The 18,365-nt window shown below is 45.1% G+C and overlaps 2 protein-coding genes across 2 annotated transcripts in view; both read right to left on the bottom strand.

The window, feature by feature from the left end:
• Positions 1 to 18,365, bottom strand: part of NLRP1 (NLR family pyrin domain containing 1) — a gene marked incomplete at both ends in the record, with an annotated part of 98,962 nt that overhangs the window by 34,797 nt on the left and 45,800 nt on the right. Inside the window, 7 exon segments of the mRNA XM_080677366.1 lie at positions 5,454 to 5,610; positions 5,614 to 5,677; positions 7,037 to 7,196; positions 7,768 to 7,859; positions 9,450 to 9,536; positions 14,653 to 14,742; positions 16,981 to 17,151. Of these exon segments, the coding sequence (XP_080533492.1) occupies positions 5,454 to 5,610; positions 5,614 to 5,677; positions 7,037 to 7,196; positions 7,768 to 7,859; positions 9,450 to 9,536; positions 14,653 to 14,742; positions 16,981 to 17,151 (821 nt within the window).
• On the bottom strand, positions 11,098 to 12,326 carry LOC308254895 (ras-related protein Rap-1A-like; the record flags this gene model as incomplete). The annotated part of the gene is made up of 2 exons (XM_080681476.1): positions 11,098 to 11,391; positions 12,066 to 12,326. The coding sequence occupies 2 exons, from the start codon at positions 12,324 to 12,326 to the stop codon at positions 11,098 to 11,100; spliced, it is 555 nt and encodes a 184-aa protein (XP_080537602.1).

Genomic DNA, 18,365 nt, shown 5'->3' with positions numbered 1-18,365 from the left:
GACATTGTAGAATAATATCACGTAAGGATATTCTTTGCTCCAGGGCATTTTATTGCCTACTGTTGGCCAGACACCTGAACAGCTGTAGGCTATTCCCCAAACTGACAATGATTCTGTAAATCCTTTGAAAACTTACCCTTTGAAGTGTATATTTCCACCTTGCCTTAGGACAAATTGTGTTTAATAAATACCATGGGGTCCCTAGACAAGGGAGTCTTCAGTTCCTTTAGTTGAAGATCCTCTGACCCCCAATGCCTTTCAAAATTATCTTTTGTCCTTGGACTCTTTAATCATCTACACACAGTCCCTTTCTCCAGAATGCTGAACACTTTGTAAGGCTGGGAAAAGAACCCCGGCATTATGACACCCAAATGAGGGACACCAATACCTTAGACTATTTCAGAAAATCCCAGAGGAAGGAACACTTCCAAACTCTTTTTATGAAGCCTGCATTTCCTAATTCCAAAACTTGATAAAGACACTACAAAGAAAGAGAATTACAGGTCAATATCCCTGATGACTATAGATGCTAAAATCCTCACAAAATTCTAGAAAATTGCATCCAGCAATAAAGTGAAAAGATCATACAACATGATCAAGTGAGATTTATTCCAGGGATGCAAGACTGGTATAATATTTGCAGATCAATAAACGTGATACATCATATAAACAAATTGAAAGACAAAAATCTTATGATCATATCAATAGATGCAGAAAAATATTCAACAAAATCCAACACCCATTTTTGATAAAAACTCTCAGCAAAGTGGGAATAGAGGGAGCATATCTCAACATGATAAAGGCCATATATGACAAACCTACAGCCAACGTCATACTCAATGGGCAAAAACTAAAACCATTTCCCCTAAGAACAGGAGCAAGACAGGGATGCCCACTCTCACCACTCCTGTTCGATATAGTACTGGAAATGCTAGCCATAGTAATCAGACAAGAAGAAGAAATAAAAGGCATCCAAGTTGGAAAAGAAAAAGTAAAACTCATTATTTGCAGATGACATGATATTGTACATAGAAAACCCCAAAGACTCCATCAAAAAGCTACTAGACTTAATAAATGAATTCAGCAATTTAGCAGGATACAAAATTAACACCCTGAAATCTATGGCTATTTTTTAATACATTTTAAAAATTGATTTTAGAGAGAAAGAGTGAGGGAGAGAAAGAGATAGAAACATCAATGATGAGAGGGAATCATTGATCGGCTCCCTCCTGCACACCCCCTATTGGGGATTGAGCACAAAACCTGGGCATGTGCCCTTGACTGGAATCGAACCCGGGACCCTTCAGTCCACAGGCCAATGCTCTATCCACTGAGCCAAACCAGCTAGGGCTGTATGGCTTTTTTATACACCAATAATGAACTCACAGAAAGAGAAACTAAAAAAACCAATCCCATTTACCATTGCAACAAAAAATTAAGATACCTAAGAATAAACTTAATTAAGGAGGTGAAAGACCTGTACTCAGAAAACTGCAGGACGTTGAAAAAAGAGATGGAGGAAGACATAAACAAATGAAGAATATACCATGTTCATGGATTGGTAGAATCAACATCATGAAAATGTCCATACTACCCAAAGTCATCTATAGAGTCAATGCAATCCCCATTAAGATACAAATGGAATATTTCACAGAATTAGAACAAACCCTCCAAAAATTCATATGGAATAAAAAAAAGACCCTGAATAGCCGCAGCAATCCTGGGAAAGAACAAAGTTGGAGGGATCACAATACCAGATATCAAGCTATATAACAAAGCCACTGTTCTCAAAACTCCCTGGTACTGGCACAAGAACAGACATATAGACCTATGGAACCGAACAGAGAACCCAGAAATCGACCAAAGCCATTATGCTCAATTAATATTTGACAAAGGAAGCAAGAGCATACAATGGAGTCAAGACAGTCTCTTCAATATATGGTGTTGGGAAAACTGGACAGACATATACAAAAAAATGAAACTAGACCACCAACTTACACCATACACAAAAATAAACTCAAAATGGATAAAGGACTTAAATGTAAGATGGGAAACCATAAAAATCTTAGAAGAATCCATAGGCAACAACATAGCAGACATATGTCATAGCAATATCTTTACTGAGACAGCTCCTAGGGCAATGGAATAAGGAGAAAATAAACAAATGGGACTACATTAAAATAAAAAGCTTTTGCACAGCAAACAAACAAACAAACAAACAAAAACACCCCCAAACAACAAGAAAGCCCACTGCATGGGAGAACATATTTGCCAATATTATCTCTGATAAAGGTTTAATCTCCAAAATTTATAGGGAACTCATACAACTTAACAAAAGGAAGATAAACAATCCAATCAAAAAATGAGCAAAGGACCTAAATAGACACTTTTCAAAAGAGGACACACAGAAAGCCAAGAGACATATGAAAACATGCTCAAAGTCACTAATCATCTAAGACCGTGGTCGGCAAACTGCGGCTCGGGAGCCACATGTGGCTCTTTGGCACCTTGAGTGTGGCTCTTTCACAAAATACCACGGCCTGGGCGTGTCTATTTTGAAGAAGTGGCGTTAGAAGAAGTTTAAGTTTAAAAAATTTGGCTCTCAAAAGAAATTTCAATCGTACTGTTGATATTTGGCTCTGTTGACTAATGAGTTTGCCTACCACTGATCTAAGAGATGCAAATCGAAATGACAATGAGGTACCATCTCATACCTGTCAGAATGGCTACCATCAACAAGTCAACGAACAAGTGCTGGCAAGGATGCGGAGAGAAAGGAACCCTCATGAACTACTGGTGGGAATGCAGACTGGTGCAGCCACTGTGGAAAACAGTATGGAGCTTCTTAAAAAAATTAAAAATGGAACTCCCATTTGACCCAGTAACTCCACTTCTAGGAATATATCCCAAGAAATCAGAAACACCAATCATAAAGGATATATGCACCCCTATGTTCATAGCAGCACAATTTATAATAGCTAAGATTTGGAAACAGCCTAAGTGCCCATCAGTAGCTAAGTGGATTAAAAAACAGTGGTACATCTACACAATGGAATACTACACTGCTTTAAAAAAGAAAGAACTCTTACCATGTGCAACAGCATGGATGGACCTGGAGAGCATTATGCTAATTAAAATAAGCCTTTCGGAGAAAGATAAATATCACATGATCTCACTCATTTGTGGAATATAATGAACAATATAAACTGATGAACAAAAATAGAGCCAGAGGGGAAAAAAAAGAAAAAAAATTTAGAACATAATAAAGTAATCCTATTATTTGCAGATGTTTAATATTCCTACAACTTTAGTGATATTATACTATGTTAGTACAGTTTTGGTAATATTGTTATAATTAAAATCTTTTTTTTGAAATATTAATGCTTATTGCATGTAATCTATCTATAATAATAAAAGCATAACATGCTAATTAGACTGGACAGCTGAATGTCCTTCCAGACATCTTTCCGGATGTCCTTCCAGATGTCCTTCTGGACAAAGCTGGGGCTGTGAGGGCCGAGGCAGAGGCAGCAGCAATGGTGGCGACCGAGGCAGGGGCAGCAATGGTGGCGACCGAGGCGACCGCAGCATGGCTGTGAGGGCCAAGCCCCTTGCACGAATTTTGTGCATTGGGACTCTAGTATATATATAAAAGCCTAAGTGAATGTTTGACTGGTTGACTGACTGGTCAACCAGTTGCTATGACGTTCACTGACCACCAGGGGGAAGACGCTCAGCACAGGAGCTGCCCCCTGGTGGTCAGTATGCTCCCACAGTGAAAGCGCTGACCAGCTGACCGAGGGGCACCAGATGCAGGCTCAGGGCTGGCTGTTGCAGCCTGGAGACCGCAGTGGAGCAAGCCTACTGAGTGGCAGCGGCAGTCGCAGGAGGGCCGGGATGAACAAGAGCAACAGGCAGGAGCAGCAGACAGCATTGGATGGCTGGTTTTGGCCCGATACCCACAGGCCATGCCAAGGGACTTCACCAGTGCACAAATCCTTGCACTGGGCCTCTAGTATTATTATATTTAAAATTGTTTTTCTTGCAATATTAATGTTAGTTGCATGTAAATGGCTAATTGTTGTGTATCTACAAGTAGTAGATTTTTTTTTTGGTATATTGTGAAAAAAATAAACTTAATGAAAAAATAATAAAATGTCTATTTTACCTGCTTTTAAAACAATTATTTTTCCGTTACAATTCTTGATTGGCAATTATTTCCTTATTACTGTGAGGATATGATTCTATTGTCTTCTGCCTTTCATTGTTACTGTTGAAAATCAGTTGTCATCTTAATTGTAGCATCTTTCTGGCTAATCTTTCAGGGTGCTGTTAAAAACTGCCCTTAGATATCTGTATTCTGGCTACGCACTTTAATGGGTTGATTGCTGATTTCTCTCTATCACTCTCTTCTGCTTTGGATTTTTTTCCTTCCTAGAAGGAAATTCTTTCAGCAATTCTAGAAATTTATTGGTAATTCTTTGAATATAACATCCTCTCCATTCTCTCTATAATATTCTCCTGGAATTCTGATTAGATGTATGTTAGGCCTTCTCATAGTATCTTCCATGTCATGTATTCTTTTCTTAATTATGCTTTATTATATTTTCTGTCAATATAGCTTTGTTTCAAACGAGTAATCATTTTAATGGTTTATTGCTTCTTGCTCATATTTTAAAAATGATTTCTTTAAGCATAAAAAACATACTTATTTTTTTCTGATAATTTAAATGTCTGACTTCTTTATAGGCCTGATATAACCTGAGTTTCTGTTGGTTCTCACTTATGATGCCTGTTCCCTAATTTCTAAGGTTTTGCCTATTAGCTTATATTTTCAGAATTTTATCTGTGGGAAGTCTTTGCAGATGGGAGATGTTGGGATAATTACATTACCCTTTATGACTAAGTCTCCTTCTGAGATGCCCTACTTTTGTGGCTTGAGTTCTCATATGGAGACTGGTGACACCGTTTCTTCTCCCTGCCTCTAACAGTAGCAATGGCTTCCCATTTGTTGCTGTTCTCCAGGTACCTCAACCTTTCTCATTTGTTCACTTAGCTTTACTTGCAAATAGACTAGTCTTTGAAAAGTCTCCTAAAAAAATCTCAACTGAGTACATCATATGTTTCTTGCTGAGACCCTGAGTAATATAATCTATGTGAACTTAATAAATGATAGCTATTATTGTTATTGAGGAGACCACTTTCTATTGAGGGGAATCTTTAAGTAGTTCAGGCAAAAATGATTATGATGCCTGGGGACAAAAATGTTTAAAAAAAGATATGCCCAGAGCATTGTGGAATGAGAAAGAAAGCTCTCTCCACTTCTTTAATGCCCCACCCCCTTAGTCAGTCTAAGGAAGCCCCAAGTCCTTCCCTCAGGATATTGCCATTAAAAGCCATTTTGAGCCCATTCTCACCACCATCACCTTCTTCCACACCTCCCTCTCACTCACCTTGGAGGGCTATAAAGTGAGGGAGGTACACAGCTGCCACAGCTCCTGGTTTGGCCTTGATGTCAAAAAGAGGCCCTGCAACCATCCAGCTGTGCTGTGAAACAATCTGGTCCAGGAACTGGTCCCAAGCACAGAATTCAAACTCAATGGTCACTGGCTATCTCACCACAAAGTAGAGACCCATGTTGGGACAATGGTAGGAACCAGTCATAGGGAAGTAAACTCTGGGGATAGCAGAGAGAGGTAGACATTGAATTAATTACTCCACAAAAGCTCACTGACTACTTACTGTATGCCCGACTCATGCAGTGCACTGTGTATCTAGTAGAGTGGCTGCAAGCTCAGATGTCACAGCAAGAGGGATTTGGGTTCGATTCTTGGCCCCTCTCCTCCCTACGGTGGATCCCTGAGCAAGTCATTGAACTCCCTAATCACAGTTTTCTTATTTTTAAGTAAAAGTAATAACAACACTATCTCCTAGAATTGTGAGTAATAAGTGATCTAATGTATGTGATGGCTTAATACTTGCATGGGTGTGGTTAGCTGTTTCTATAATGGTGATAATGATGAGAATAACAATGATAGTAATAATAATATTAATATTAATGAAACAGGCAAGTGTTATTGTTTTAAAGGGCCTAATTTTCAATAATTAATAACAATCTATATGGTGATATTAATGATAATCACTTGAACTTAAAATAAAACTTACAGAGACTTTCCCCAGGTTCCCCTTTGGCATAGAGCGAGTTTCTAGGATGTCAAGTTCTGTGTGTAAGTTGTGAGTAATATTATCACCCAGCTGAGATCATGTGTGTGACAATGAATGGGAATGTGCTATGTAAGAGGTCAGAACTAAAATAATAGATATTTATTACTTAAGACTGGGAACCCTTGGAAGGCATGGCTCCATATTCATCTCATGGCTCCTTGTTACTGGTATGGTACTTTGCACATAGCGGATGCTAATAAAGCAGGAATGTGTAGATGAAAAGAGATTTAAATGAGTTTTATGATACATAAAAAAACAAATAAAATGAGTGGACTTGGTTTGGATCCTGATTAGAATAAACTTACTGCAAGGACATATTTTGGACAATTGAGTATATTGAATACAGATTGGGTATTAGATGATATGAAAATGACTTATTGTAAATGTTGTTAGATATGACAATGGCATTGTGGTTATGACAATGGTATTGTGATTATTCTGTATTCTTTAAAATTCATCACAAAACATATACAGATAAAATAACCTGATATCAAGTATTTTAAATTGTATAACAACAAAAGAAGGGGACAGTGAATAGTTGAAACAAATTTGGAAAAATGGTTGTTAAAGCTGGGTAATGAGTAAATGGTAGTCACGTGAACATTTTTCTTTGTTGTTTGCAACTTTTCATAATAAAACTTCTGTTTCCATAATAAAAGTACTAATACAGCCCTGTCTCTCTGCTTGGTGGCTCAACAATGAGAAGGGACCCAATGGATCATGAGTGGGATGCTGAGTGTCTGTTGGGATCCAATGTAGGGATGGTGGGGGTGGGGAGGTCAGCCTGGCATACCAGAGTCCTGTCACTTACCGGTACAGACTCCTGTGTTTGTCAACCATATCTGTAGCCACAGGCCCTGTGGGGTCCCAGAAGTCATCATCCATCATTAGAGGCTCCACTGGTTGGTTCCCCAGAGGTTCACGAGATGACAGACAGTAGCATTTGTGTAATACTTGAGGGGAGCTCTCCTCTGGAACAGACAGGGAAGTGGTCAGCTTTAGGGTCTCCTGATTGGCCTCTCATACCCCTTAAGCTAGAACATGGAGGGGTCCTTCTCAAGGCTGGTCTGCCTGGCCTTTGGAAGGTGTGTGTTAGTAGCCTCTGTCCATGCTCCTAGGGCTGCCTACCTGCTATCTAAGGAGGCCCAACCCTGTTGTCCCCTGATGCCACCCCTGCCCACTAGTACAGCAGGCATTTCTATTCCCACATCCACCAGAAAGGTAGAAGAACATGGCTCTGAAGGTGGATGGGCAATGATAGAAAGGGACTCCCAGGCCTCAGAGGCCAGCGTGGATCAGAGCCTGAGACATGCCAGGCATGAGCTGGAGAGGAACAGCCTCAGCTCCTGAGCCTGGGAGGGAGGAAACCAGAGATCTTGCAAGGTTCTAGGTGTGGAAGATCTTGCATGGAGCGAGGCTTCTCTAGTTGTGAATTTTGCCATGGCTCACCCCAGAGGCAGGAGCATGGAGGGGATGGCCTTTCATATCCTCCTCACCCCTGTCCCAATTAACGATGCTTCCAGCCTGGCCCCTTCAAAGTACCTGATTCTGATGTCTGCCACTGGGGTGCAGATGTTTCATCACTCGTCTGTCCTCCACCTGGGACAATCTTAGTGACCGTTTCACTTGGCTTCCTAGACACAGAGTTGGTCATTCTCCCTGAGATCTTGGAGGAAGTTGAGGCTGTCTATGTGACATCCCCACTTAATTTCAGCCTATCTGAATTTGAACTCATGGCCTTCATCTGACGTTCTCTCATAGACGCTGTCTTCGTCATGGCCCCAATTCACCCTTCCATCCATGCAGAAACTAAGATGTAGTCCTGACTCCTTCTGGCTCCCTCTGAGAGTTGATTGGCCACCTTGTCACTGGCTCTAGTATAGCTCACTTTTCTAGTCCCTTCTCTCCACCTCCACAGCCTCCACCTCCAGCCAAGGCCCTGGATCTGTGGCTTGAACCACTGCATCCTCCCCCTAAAGGTGCCCTCTTCTTCTCTTGTCCCTCTCCAGGTCATTTCTACACAGCAGCTGGTCTTCAATTTGATCCTGACTCATCACTTAGCTACTGAACCCCTGAAATCTTTCTTTATTGCTTTTGAGGTAGAAGTTATTTGTCTTTGTCTTCCCAACTTCCTTCCCCACCTCAGCTCCAATCCCACCTCTGCCACTCTCCCTGCTCACTCACTCCTAATCCAATGTTGCTCAAAGGCCTTGTCAAAACACAGATTCCTGGGCTCACCCCATAGTTTCTGATTCAGGAGGTCTGAAGTGAGGCTTGAGATCTGCATTTTTAATGAGCTCTCAGGTGATGCTGATGCTGACACTACTGGTCCATGGCCCACACTTGGAGTAGCAGGGTTTCTGGTACCTGGCCTCCTTCCATTTCTCAAAGGAGCTGAGGTCAGAGCCTCTACCTCTGCCAGGAATCTACCCACTCTCGGCCCAGCTAAGCCCTCCCACCTTTCATAAGTCATCTCAGGTCCTTTGGATGGACTCAAATAGGCCATCAGAGCATTCACGCTGACTCAGGCACAATGATTCATGAGTGGGTCACCTGGGCCTGTTTCCCTGCTGAGTTAATTCTTAGGAGTTGGGCCCATGTCCATGGTCCTGTGCCTAACACACTGTGGGTCTGAGGGGAATGCTAGTTCCCTGAGGAATGGCTCCTTCTAAGCCTAGGAGCCGTTTCCTGCCATGTCAGGTGAGGCAGAGCAGTCAGAACCAGGGCATAGGTGCACTTTGCAGTCACAAGTCGAAATACACCAAATGCCCCGGAGGAAGATGCATTCTCCTCTTCCCAAGGTTGCCCCTCAGCTGGGCTGTGTACATGGGTGTTTATATGTGTGGAGGGTGAGGGCGAGTGGTCTTCCCCCACAAAGCTCTCTCTCCTTGTCTTTGTCTCCTCCTCGTGGTCATTGCTTTCCCTGTTCCAAATATCACCCATTCACTTTTTTTCACTTATTCATCTCTTTATCATCTAGTGAAAGGCTTTAAACAGAGGAGCGACATCACTTTGTTTGCACCAACCAACCAACCAACCAACCAACCAACCAACCAACCAACCACCTCCCTCTGGCTGCTGGTTTTCTTGGCTTCTTCCTGTTCTGTCTGTTTCTGCCTCCAGCCTCACCCCAGCCCACTTCTGGCCCATGTCTCTGGACCAGCCTCTAGCAGTTAACCCTGGGCCTGGGTCAGCTGGAGCAAAGTCTGTGTCTCCCCCTTTACCGATTGCTGGTGATCGGCTGATGTTTCCTATGCCTTAGGGTGTTCTGCATCTTTGCCACCTCTTCATCCCACGGAGGCGTGATCAGCCTGCAAACACAAAGGAAGCCTGGTTACCTGGGACCCCGACACGATCTCAAAGTTCTATAGGAACTACCATAGGTTGGGTTCCCTGAAATCAGGTTCTGAGATGGAGAATAGAGTTAGGAAGCTTATTCAGAAATGTTCTAGGGTCAACCAGGGCAAAGAAAGGGAGGAAGCAGGAATGGGCAGAGGGACAAGTTGGGCTGTGATACAATCGCAAGGGACACAGCTGACTCTGTGGGACTTCTGATGTTGGGATAACCCTCCAGGCTGTTCCATACTGGGAGGAGGTGATTTATACCACTACTCCTGTCAGTCACTGAATGCCAGACACCCCAGGGAGGGGAGGTGACCTTGTGTGAGTTTTCAGAGGCCATGCAGCACTACCAGGAACTGGGGTTACATCTTCTTCCTGAAAGGGACCTGGGCAGCACTTCCACAGCATCATCCAGAGAACAGTCAGGCCTCATGGACTCAAACTGACTACATAGGAGTAGGTCCTGGGATTTCCTTCCTAGAGGCTAGGAGGTGTCCTGGAAAGAAAGAGCCACTCTCACCGGCTCTGGGTTCTGGGGTTTCTGTTGGATTTGTTCCAGGGGTAGGAGCCACTCATGGGGAAGTGAACTTTGGGAATTACAGAGAGAAGTAGACATTGAATTAATTACTCTACACAAGCCCACTGAGTATGTACTGAATATCCAACCCCACGCCGTGCACTGCATAGCCAGTAGAGTGGCTGCAAGGTCAAACATATCACAGAGGGATTTGGGATTGTATCGTAGACCCTCTGCTCTCTACTGTGGATCCCCAAGCAAGTCATCGAAACTCCCTAATTTCAGTTTTCTTTTTTTTAAATGTACTAAAATTTAATCATTCATAAAAACTGTAATTTAATCTGACAGTAAAACACAAGAAGCAATATTAGAGTTGGTTTAGTATATTATATATTTTAGCTTTGAAAGCCATAGGAATCAGTTATGCCAGTTTTTTTTCCTATAAAAGACCCTTTTTCCAAAGCATTATGCACAAACAATTTTAATTAGAATATAATGATAGAATGATATTTCATAATTTTTAAATATAAAATGAAGTCAATGACTCAAAATAGTTATCTGCTGTAATGAGTTTGAGGGGAAATTTCATCATCTATATCATTACAGACCTAAAGTATAATGGTTCAACGTTTAGTGCCTGATGGGAGGAATCATGATAGAAAGGTCAATATGAAATCATTTGATTATAGTAGCAATATCTAACTTCTGAAATGCATCCATGCTCTTTTGTATAATCATATTAGAGTCAAGTATATTTATTTTCACATCTGTTATAACTGCTATTGCAAAGGAGAAATACTATTGTCTTATTTTCTGAGAGATATACACAGAGAATTTTGTTCTCTCCAGGGAACGTGTGCAAACCAATATAAGAACTAAATTCTTCACATAATGTATAAAACAGGAGAAGCCGCTTCAGATTTATTTTTTGAAGTCTAGAATTCTGGCACTTCCAATTAGGCAGCAGTTCTTCCTTCCTGTAATCTGGATCAGAGCTGCCGCTCACTGTGGGCCTAAAGCAGCAGACAGGATTTCTGTTTAGGCTTCTTCTTTTCCACTGGTGTCTTTCTATTGATCTGTCTGACCAGGTCATAAAATACCTCATTAATGTTGATCTTTGACTTTGCAGAAGATTCTAAAAAGGCACAGTTACACCACTGTCTTGCTAAATTCTGACCCTGTTCTTTGCCAACTACTCGCTCATCTTCCAGGTCACATTTATTGCCAACCAAAATAATTGGAACATCTTCTGTGTCCTTAACCTGTAAAATCTGTTCCCTCAGGTCCTGGAAGTCATTAAATGTGGACTGAGCTGTAATCCTATATAATAAAAGGCTAATATGCAAATAGACCATATGGCTGAACAACCAAACAAATGGTTGCTATGATGTGCGCTGACCACCAGGGGGTGTGCGCGGAACATGGCAGGTGTCAGCTGCGGTGGGATGGTGGAGCAGGTGATCGGGGGTGCCAGACCAAGGTGGTGCACCAGTTACAGTCATTGGGGCAAGCCTCTGGTGGTTACTGAAAATTCTTTGCTCCTGCGCACCACGGTCCCGCCCAGTGCTCGCACCTGCAACCTGTGCTGAAGTCACAGCTCGCATCCACTGCCGTTTCCCAGCACTGGTCCCGATTGCTCAGGGCCATCAGCGGGTGGGAGCAGAGGCTGCTGGCCCTGATTGCCCCTGAGGGCTTCTCCACCTCTCACTGCTCCTGGGGGGTGATTGGGGCAGCAGCCACTGCTCGCACCTGCTACTGGCGCGGGCCCCAATTGCTCCACACCACCAAAAGGTGCGAGCGGGGCTGGTGCTGTCAGTATGTGGAAGTGGCGGTGGTGGGAGCGGGGTTGCAGGCAGACAGGGGACCAGGGGCCATGGTGGGAGGGGCCAGGTGGGGGTGCAGAGGATGGGCCAAGACCGCCCCTGTGCCCACTGCAGCCTCACAGCCCACAGTTCCTTTCAAGGTGCATGAATTCATGCACTGGGCCCCTAGTAGAATATACTAGTGCAAACCCTTGGCCATTCTTCATATACAAATCCCTCATCGATGTAAATTGCTCTGTTCCTGCTGTGTTCAGGATTTTGAGCATACACTGTTGGCAATCTACTTCAACTTGCTTTCTGTAGAAATCTTCTACCATTGGGTCATATTTTTCAACAAAATTTCCCTGAACAAACTGAACTGTCAGAGCAGACTTCCCCATGCCTCCTGAACCAAGGACCACTAGCTTGTACTCACACATGGTTTTGGCTCTGCGTGGTGTCAGTGGTGGCATCTGCGGCCTCGAGACCAGCGGCAATGGTGGCGGCTTCAGAAAGCCTCAGTTTTCTTATTTGTAAGTAAAAGTAATAATAGCACCATCTCATAGAGTTGTGAGTAATAAGAGACCTAATGTATGTTGACAGATTAATATATGACTGCAGGTGGTTAACTGTTTCTATAATGATGATGATGATGATGAAAATAATAATAGTATGAAGAACAATAAAATAGGAAAGTTATTATTTTTAAAGATCCTACTTTTCAACAATTAACACAATCTACATGGTAATATTAATGCAGAATGGGTATTAGATGATATGAAAATGACTTATTGTAAACGTTGTTAGATATGATAGTGGCATTGTGGTTATGGAAAAAAAGGTCTCTATTTATATTCTTCAAAATGAACCACAAAATATATATGGATAAGATCACCTGGTATCTTGTATTGAAAATACTATAATAACACCCTAGCTGATTTGGCTTGGTGGATAGAGCATCTGCCTGTGGACTGAACGGTCCTGGGTTTGATTCCAGTCAAGGGCACCTGCCCGTGTTGCGGACTTGATTCCCAATAGGGGGCATGCAGGAGGCAGTTGATCAATGATTCTCTCTCCTCATTGATGTTTCTATCTCTCTCCCTCTCCCTTTCTCTCTGAAATCATTAAAAACCCAAAACAAAACAAAACAAAACAAAACGAGAGCTTGATTGAGGTATACATGACATACAATAAAATGAAAGTATCCTATCTAATAAAGAGGGAATATGCTAATTGACAACCTCACTTAATTTCAACCCATCTGAATTTGAACTCATGGCCTTCATCTGATGTTCTCTCATAGACGCTGTCTTCGTGATGGCCCCCATCCACCCCTCCATCCATGTGGGAACTGGAATGTAGTTCTGGCTCCTTATGAGAGTTGATTGGCCACCTTGTCACTGGCTCTAGTATAGCTCTCCTGTCTAGTCCCTTCACTCCACCTCCACAGCCTCCACCTCCAGCCAAGGCCCTGGCATCTGTGGCTCGAACCACTGCATCCTCCCCCTAAAGGTGCCCTCTTCTTCTCTTGTCCCTCTCCAGGCCATTTCTACACAGCAGCTGGTCTTCAATTTGAACCTGACTCATCACTTAGCTACTGAAGCCCTGAAATCTTTATTGCTTTTGAGGTAGAAGCGGAAGTTATTAACATGGCCCAAAGGCCTCTTTGTCCTCCCAACTTCCTGCCACCCCTCAGCTCCAATCCCACCTCTGCCACTCTCCCTGCTCACTCACTTCTAATCCAATGCTGCTCAAAGGCCTTGTCAAAACACAGATTCTGATTCAGCAGGTCTGGAGTGAGGCTTGAGATTTGCATTTTTTATTAGCTCTCAGGTGATGCTGATGCTGACACTGCTGGTCCATGGTCCACACTTGGAGTAGAAGTGTTTCTGGTACCTGGCATCCTTCCATTCCTCAAAGGAGCTGAGATCAGAGCCTCTACCTCTGCCAGGAATCTACCCACTCTCAGCCGAGCTAAGCCCTCCCACCTTTCATAACTCATCTCAGGTCCTTTGGACAGACTCAAATAGGCCATCAGAGCATTCACGCTGACTCAGGCACAATGATTCATGCTGTGGGTCACCTGGGCCTCTGTCCCTGCTGAGTTAATTCCTAGGTGTTGGGCCCGTGTCCATGGTTCTGTGCCTAACACACTGTGGGTCTGAGGGGAATGTTTGTTCTCTGAGGAATGGTTCCTCCTAAGGCCTCCTAATGGCTTCTGCCAGACTAGGTGAGGCAGAGGAATGGGGACCAGGGCATAGATGTACTTTGCAGTCACAGGCGAAAACATATCAAAATGAAGGCCCACAGGGCTGCAGCAAATTCCCAGCAGGAAATCATATTCTCCTGTTCCCTGGATTCCCCTCAGCTGGGCTGCATACATGGGTGTTTATATGTGTGGAGATTGAATGAGGGTGGTCTGTCCCCTCCAAAGCTCTCTCTGCTTGTCCTCATCTCCCCCTCAGCGTCATTGCTTTTCATGTTCCAAATCTCACCCACTCACTCATACACGTTTCTTCGTTTTTTCACCTCCTTATCATCTCATGGAAGGGTTTAAACAAAGGAGGGGCATGATCTTGTTTGAACTAAACAAACAAAGAAACAACCTCACTCTGGCTGTTGTGGTTTCCTGGCTTCTTTCTGCTTCTGTCTGTCTCTACCTCCAACCTCACCCCACCCCACTTCTGGCCCATGTTCCTGGAACAGCCTGAAGGAGTCAGCCCTGGGCCTGGTTCAGCTCGAGGGAGTTCTATGTCTCCTCCTTACGGACTACTGATGATGACTAGCTGAGGCTTCTCCTGCTGCAGGAGACTCAGCATCTTTTTCACCTCCTCACTCAGCTGAGTCTGTTCCAGCCTGCAAGCACAAAGGAAGCTTAGTTATCCTGGGACCCCCACATGATCTCAAGGGCCTCAGGGCCCAGAATCATGGAACCTTCCAGGTCCTGCAGAAACCTGTTGTGGGTTGGGTTCCCTAAAAACACATTCTATGATGGAAAGTAAAGTTGAGTTAGGAGGTTTATTAGGGAGTGTTCTTGGGTCAATACCAGGGCAAAGGGAGGTAACAGGACTGGGTAGAGTGACAAGTTGGGCTGTGATGCAGTCCCAAGGGGCACAGCTGACTCTATGGGACTTCTGATGTGGGGGTGACCCTCCAGGGCTGTTCCATACTTGGAGGAGGGTCCTTATACCACTATACCAGTCACTGGACGTAAGCCACCCAGGAGGGCAGTGACCTTGTGTGAGATGGCTCTAGTTGGCAGAGGCCATCCTTGTAGCTGGCAGCACTCTCAGGGGTGTGGGGGTGGGTCTTCTTTCCTGAAAACAGACTCAGCAGCACTTCACAGCACCCACCACAGAACAGTCAGTCCCCATGGCCTCAAACTCACTACACTGAAGTAGGTCCTGGGATTTCCTTCCCAGAGGCTAGGAGGCTTCCTGGAAAGAAAGAGCCAGTTTCCATTCTCACATGCCTTGTGCTCTTGGTTTCCATTGGATTTGGGATAGCTGCTGCCCTCTCTGGGCCTCCATGTCCTCATCTCCAACAGGGAGGGACCTGCTCAGCCTATTATGAGCCATGGACAAAGCAGGTGTGAAGACCCTGCACCTGTCAGGGGCGCACACCTTCCTCATTCTTGCTAGCAGAGCTGTTCTCCCCTGGTGAGGGGATGACCCATGATGCAGAGGTTGTCTCTCTCATCCCAGTCCCAGGGCCCTAGGAAGGAAGGAGGCAGAAACCTTCGCAGGACGTCCTAGAGCTGCTCTGAGGCAACCAAGAGGTGAGGAGTAACGGGTGAGCAGGGCATGGATGCAGACCTACTGCAAAGGCCCAGCTCTGGAGAGGTGGTGACATATAAGAGATGGTGACATGCTCAGAGGGGAAGGGACTGAAGTGGAAAGATGCCAGCCCCAGAAGATGGAGTTCCCATGGTTGTGAAGGGTCAGAGTGGGCTCTGGGAGGACCCACATGTAGAGTGTTCACCTCCTGCTGCTTTAGGTTTGAGAAAGGAGGACTGGCAGAGGAAAGGCTGAGAGCCGGCTGGAGCTTTGGCCAAGACCGAGGGGTCAGGACATGGAGATTTGGAACCCTGTCAGCTCTGAGAGTGAGATAGGCCCCAGCCAGGAGTTGCAGGGAAATGTTCAGTCAGAACCTGGCTGTGGACTTGTTTTCATGCTGGGAGGCAACAGGAAGTGGCCCGGAGACAGCGTGGGAAATGAGGGCTGGGGGTCACTGCACCCCAGCCACACGGCTCTCCAGTGCTCTGAGCCCGTTTCTATCCTGGGGTCTTCCCCATGCTATTCTCAGCCTGGACTGCTCTCCTTGGCTGGGCCTGGTCAACCCCTCTTTCTGCTTCAGGTCTCAGCCTGATGTCACTTCCCCGGAGAGGCCCTCCCTGCCCCTGAGTCTAATTCCATCCTCCCCCACCTGTTACACTCTCATAACACAGTGCACTTTCCCTTCACAAACTGCATGGAGCTCAGAGATGCACTGTGTGTTAACATGTCATCAACATCTGTCTCCTCACTGGAGTGCAAGCTTAAGGGGGCAGGGCCCGTGTCTGTTGCTCACTATTGTGCCCTCAGTGCCTGGCCCAGTGCTTGGCACATTGGAGCCATGAAATGAATGAAAGGATGAATGAGTGAATGAATGAATGAATGAATGAATGAGGGAAGGAAGGAAGAAAGGAAGGAGGAAGGAAGGAAGAAAAGGAGGAAGGAAGGATGGAAGGACTGCCTTGGATGGAGAAGTAAACCTGGGCAGGAATCCTCTGAACATGTGGCCTCACCAGTGGTTATCATCTGAGCCTCTCAACTCTGTTCCCAGCACTGCACTAGTTTTACATGCATTTTATTTCATCACATCTATGTGGTTGATATGATAGTCCTGTTATACAGATGAAGAAACCGAGTCTCAGATGAAGACCTGCCTGTCTCATGGCCTAAGTCAGTGGCCGATCTGGTAGGGAAGCCAGGCAGCCCATGCATTTTTCTGCCCCATTTACTTACCTTGTCCAATTCAGGGCCCCCACTCCCCTTTCCATTGCTCTGCCTCCCCTTCCCTGCCCTCTGCCCAGAAATGACCCCAGGGCCTTACCCCAGGTGCTTGAGTTGGCAGGCAGGTTGCCTGAGCCCTTCACAGAGCAGCCTCACACCAAGGTCACCCAGGTCGTTCTGCCACAGGTCCAGTTCTGTCAGGCTGGGGCTGGTACCCAGCATGGAGGCCAGGTCCTTGCAGCAGTTGTACGTGAGGCCACAGCTGACCAGCCTGTGGGAGAGATTTGCATGTCCCGAGGGCCCTCTCCTCAGGGTAACTGGGGCCTGGTTTCCATTTCTAGTACTGTGGCCCTTTTGGGGTCCTCAGAGATATTAAAGGAAGAAAAACACATGTATGGCTTAGAGTAACGTGGGACATTTTACTTAAAATTTTTTTATTTTTTGGGGGAGGATCTTGGGGGATGATGGAAGTAGGCTGTAAGAGGTTTATGGGGGAAAAAGGATGACCTATGTAATACTTTCAACAATAAAGATTTAAAAATAAATAAATAAAAATAAAGGTGAGAGGGTGGAAAAATGGCAGTGGAATAGACAGACGTGTCCAGAGCCTTGTCCCGGAGCAGATAGAAAGAACAGCTGAAGGTTGCATGGGGAGTCTCTGTTGGAGAGTTATGCGACAGCTATACTCCAGGAGAAGGTGGGGGACTGCTGGATGGGGGTCCTCTGACCGAGCAGCCCCCACTGCTGCCGGGTTCCCTCCTGGAGCCACTGGCTCAGACGCGGAGACCGCGCCATCTTGAAGGGGAAAGTGGATGTTATTGGAAACCTGAAAATCTACAACTGCAGCACCCACCGAACAGCTGCGAACCCCAGAGCACCAGTCCCCAATTGGCGCAAACATGTGGATTCAGAGGAGCTCTACACTCCACCACGGAAAGGTCAGATTTCACCTGGGATAAGGTGAGGTCTCTGGTCCTGGCAGGACAGAGAAACACATGCACTGCAGGAGCTGGAGCACCGGGGGAAGTCTGCACCTAGAAAAATCCATGGCTGTTGGGGCTGGCATGATCTGTGAATGTGGAAGTGGGTCCTCAGAGCTGCTAACAGAGGGGATCTCTAAAAAGCAACCCATTTTGATCTGACACAGAAGGACAGCCTAAAAATTTTGGGAGTGTGCCTGGTGCTTGGACACAAGGGGGAAAAGGGGATTGCGCGGGCTTATGCGCAGACCTGGAGTTCGCACACTGGAGCTTTCTCCTCTTTGAATCCTTGCTTCTGATTACTGAGCCCAATACATAGGATCACCCAGTTGGGGACACCCTAGGAGACTGCAGGGGAAAGTTGTTTTTCTGGAACCTGGGGATCAGAGCAGGGAGTGACCGTCGGAGAACCAGCTCTGGGGCAGCCCACTCCCACAAACCGGTATTGAGCGCCACAGGGAAAGAAGGATGTAAATACAGGCTAGAGAGGCCAAAGAGATCCGGA

This window comes from Plecotus auritus, assembly GCF_963455305.1.
Source record: "Plecotus auritus genome assembly, chromosome: 7".
In the NCBI taxonomy this organism is placed as follows: Eukaryota; Metazoa; Chordata; class Mammalia; order Chiroptera; family Vespertilionidae; genus Plecotus; species Plecotus auritus.
The sequence above is the reverse complement of the archived record's forward strand: the minus strand, read 5'-3'. Positions and strand labels throughout refer to the sequence as shown.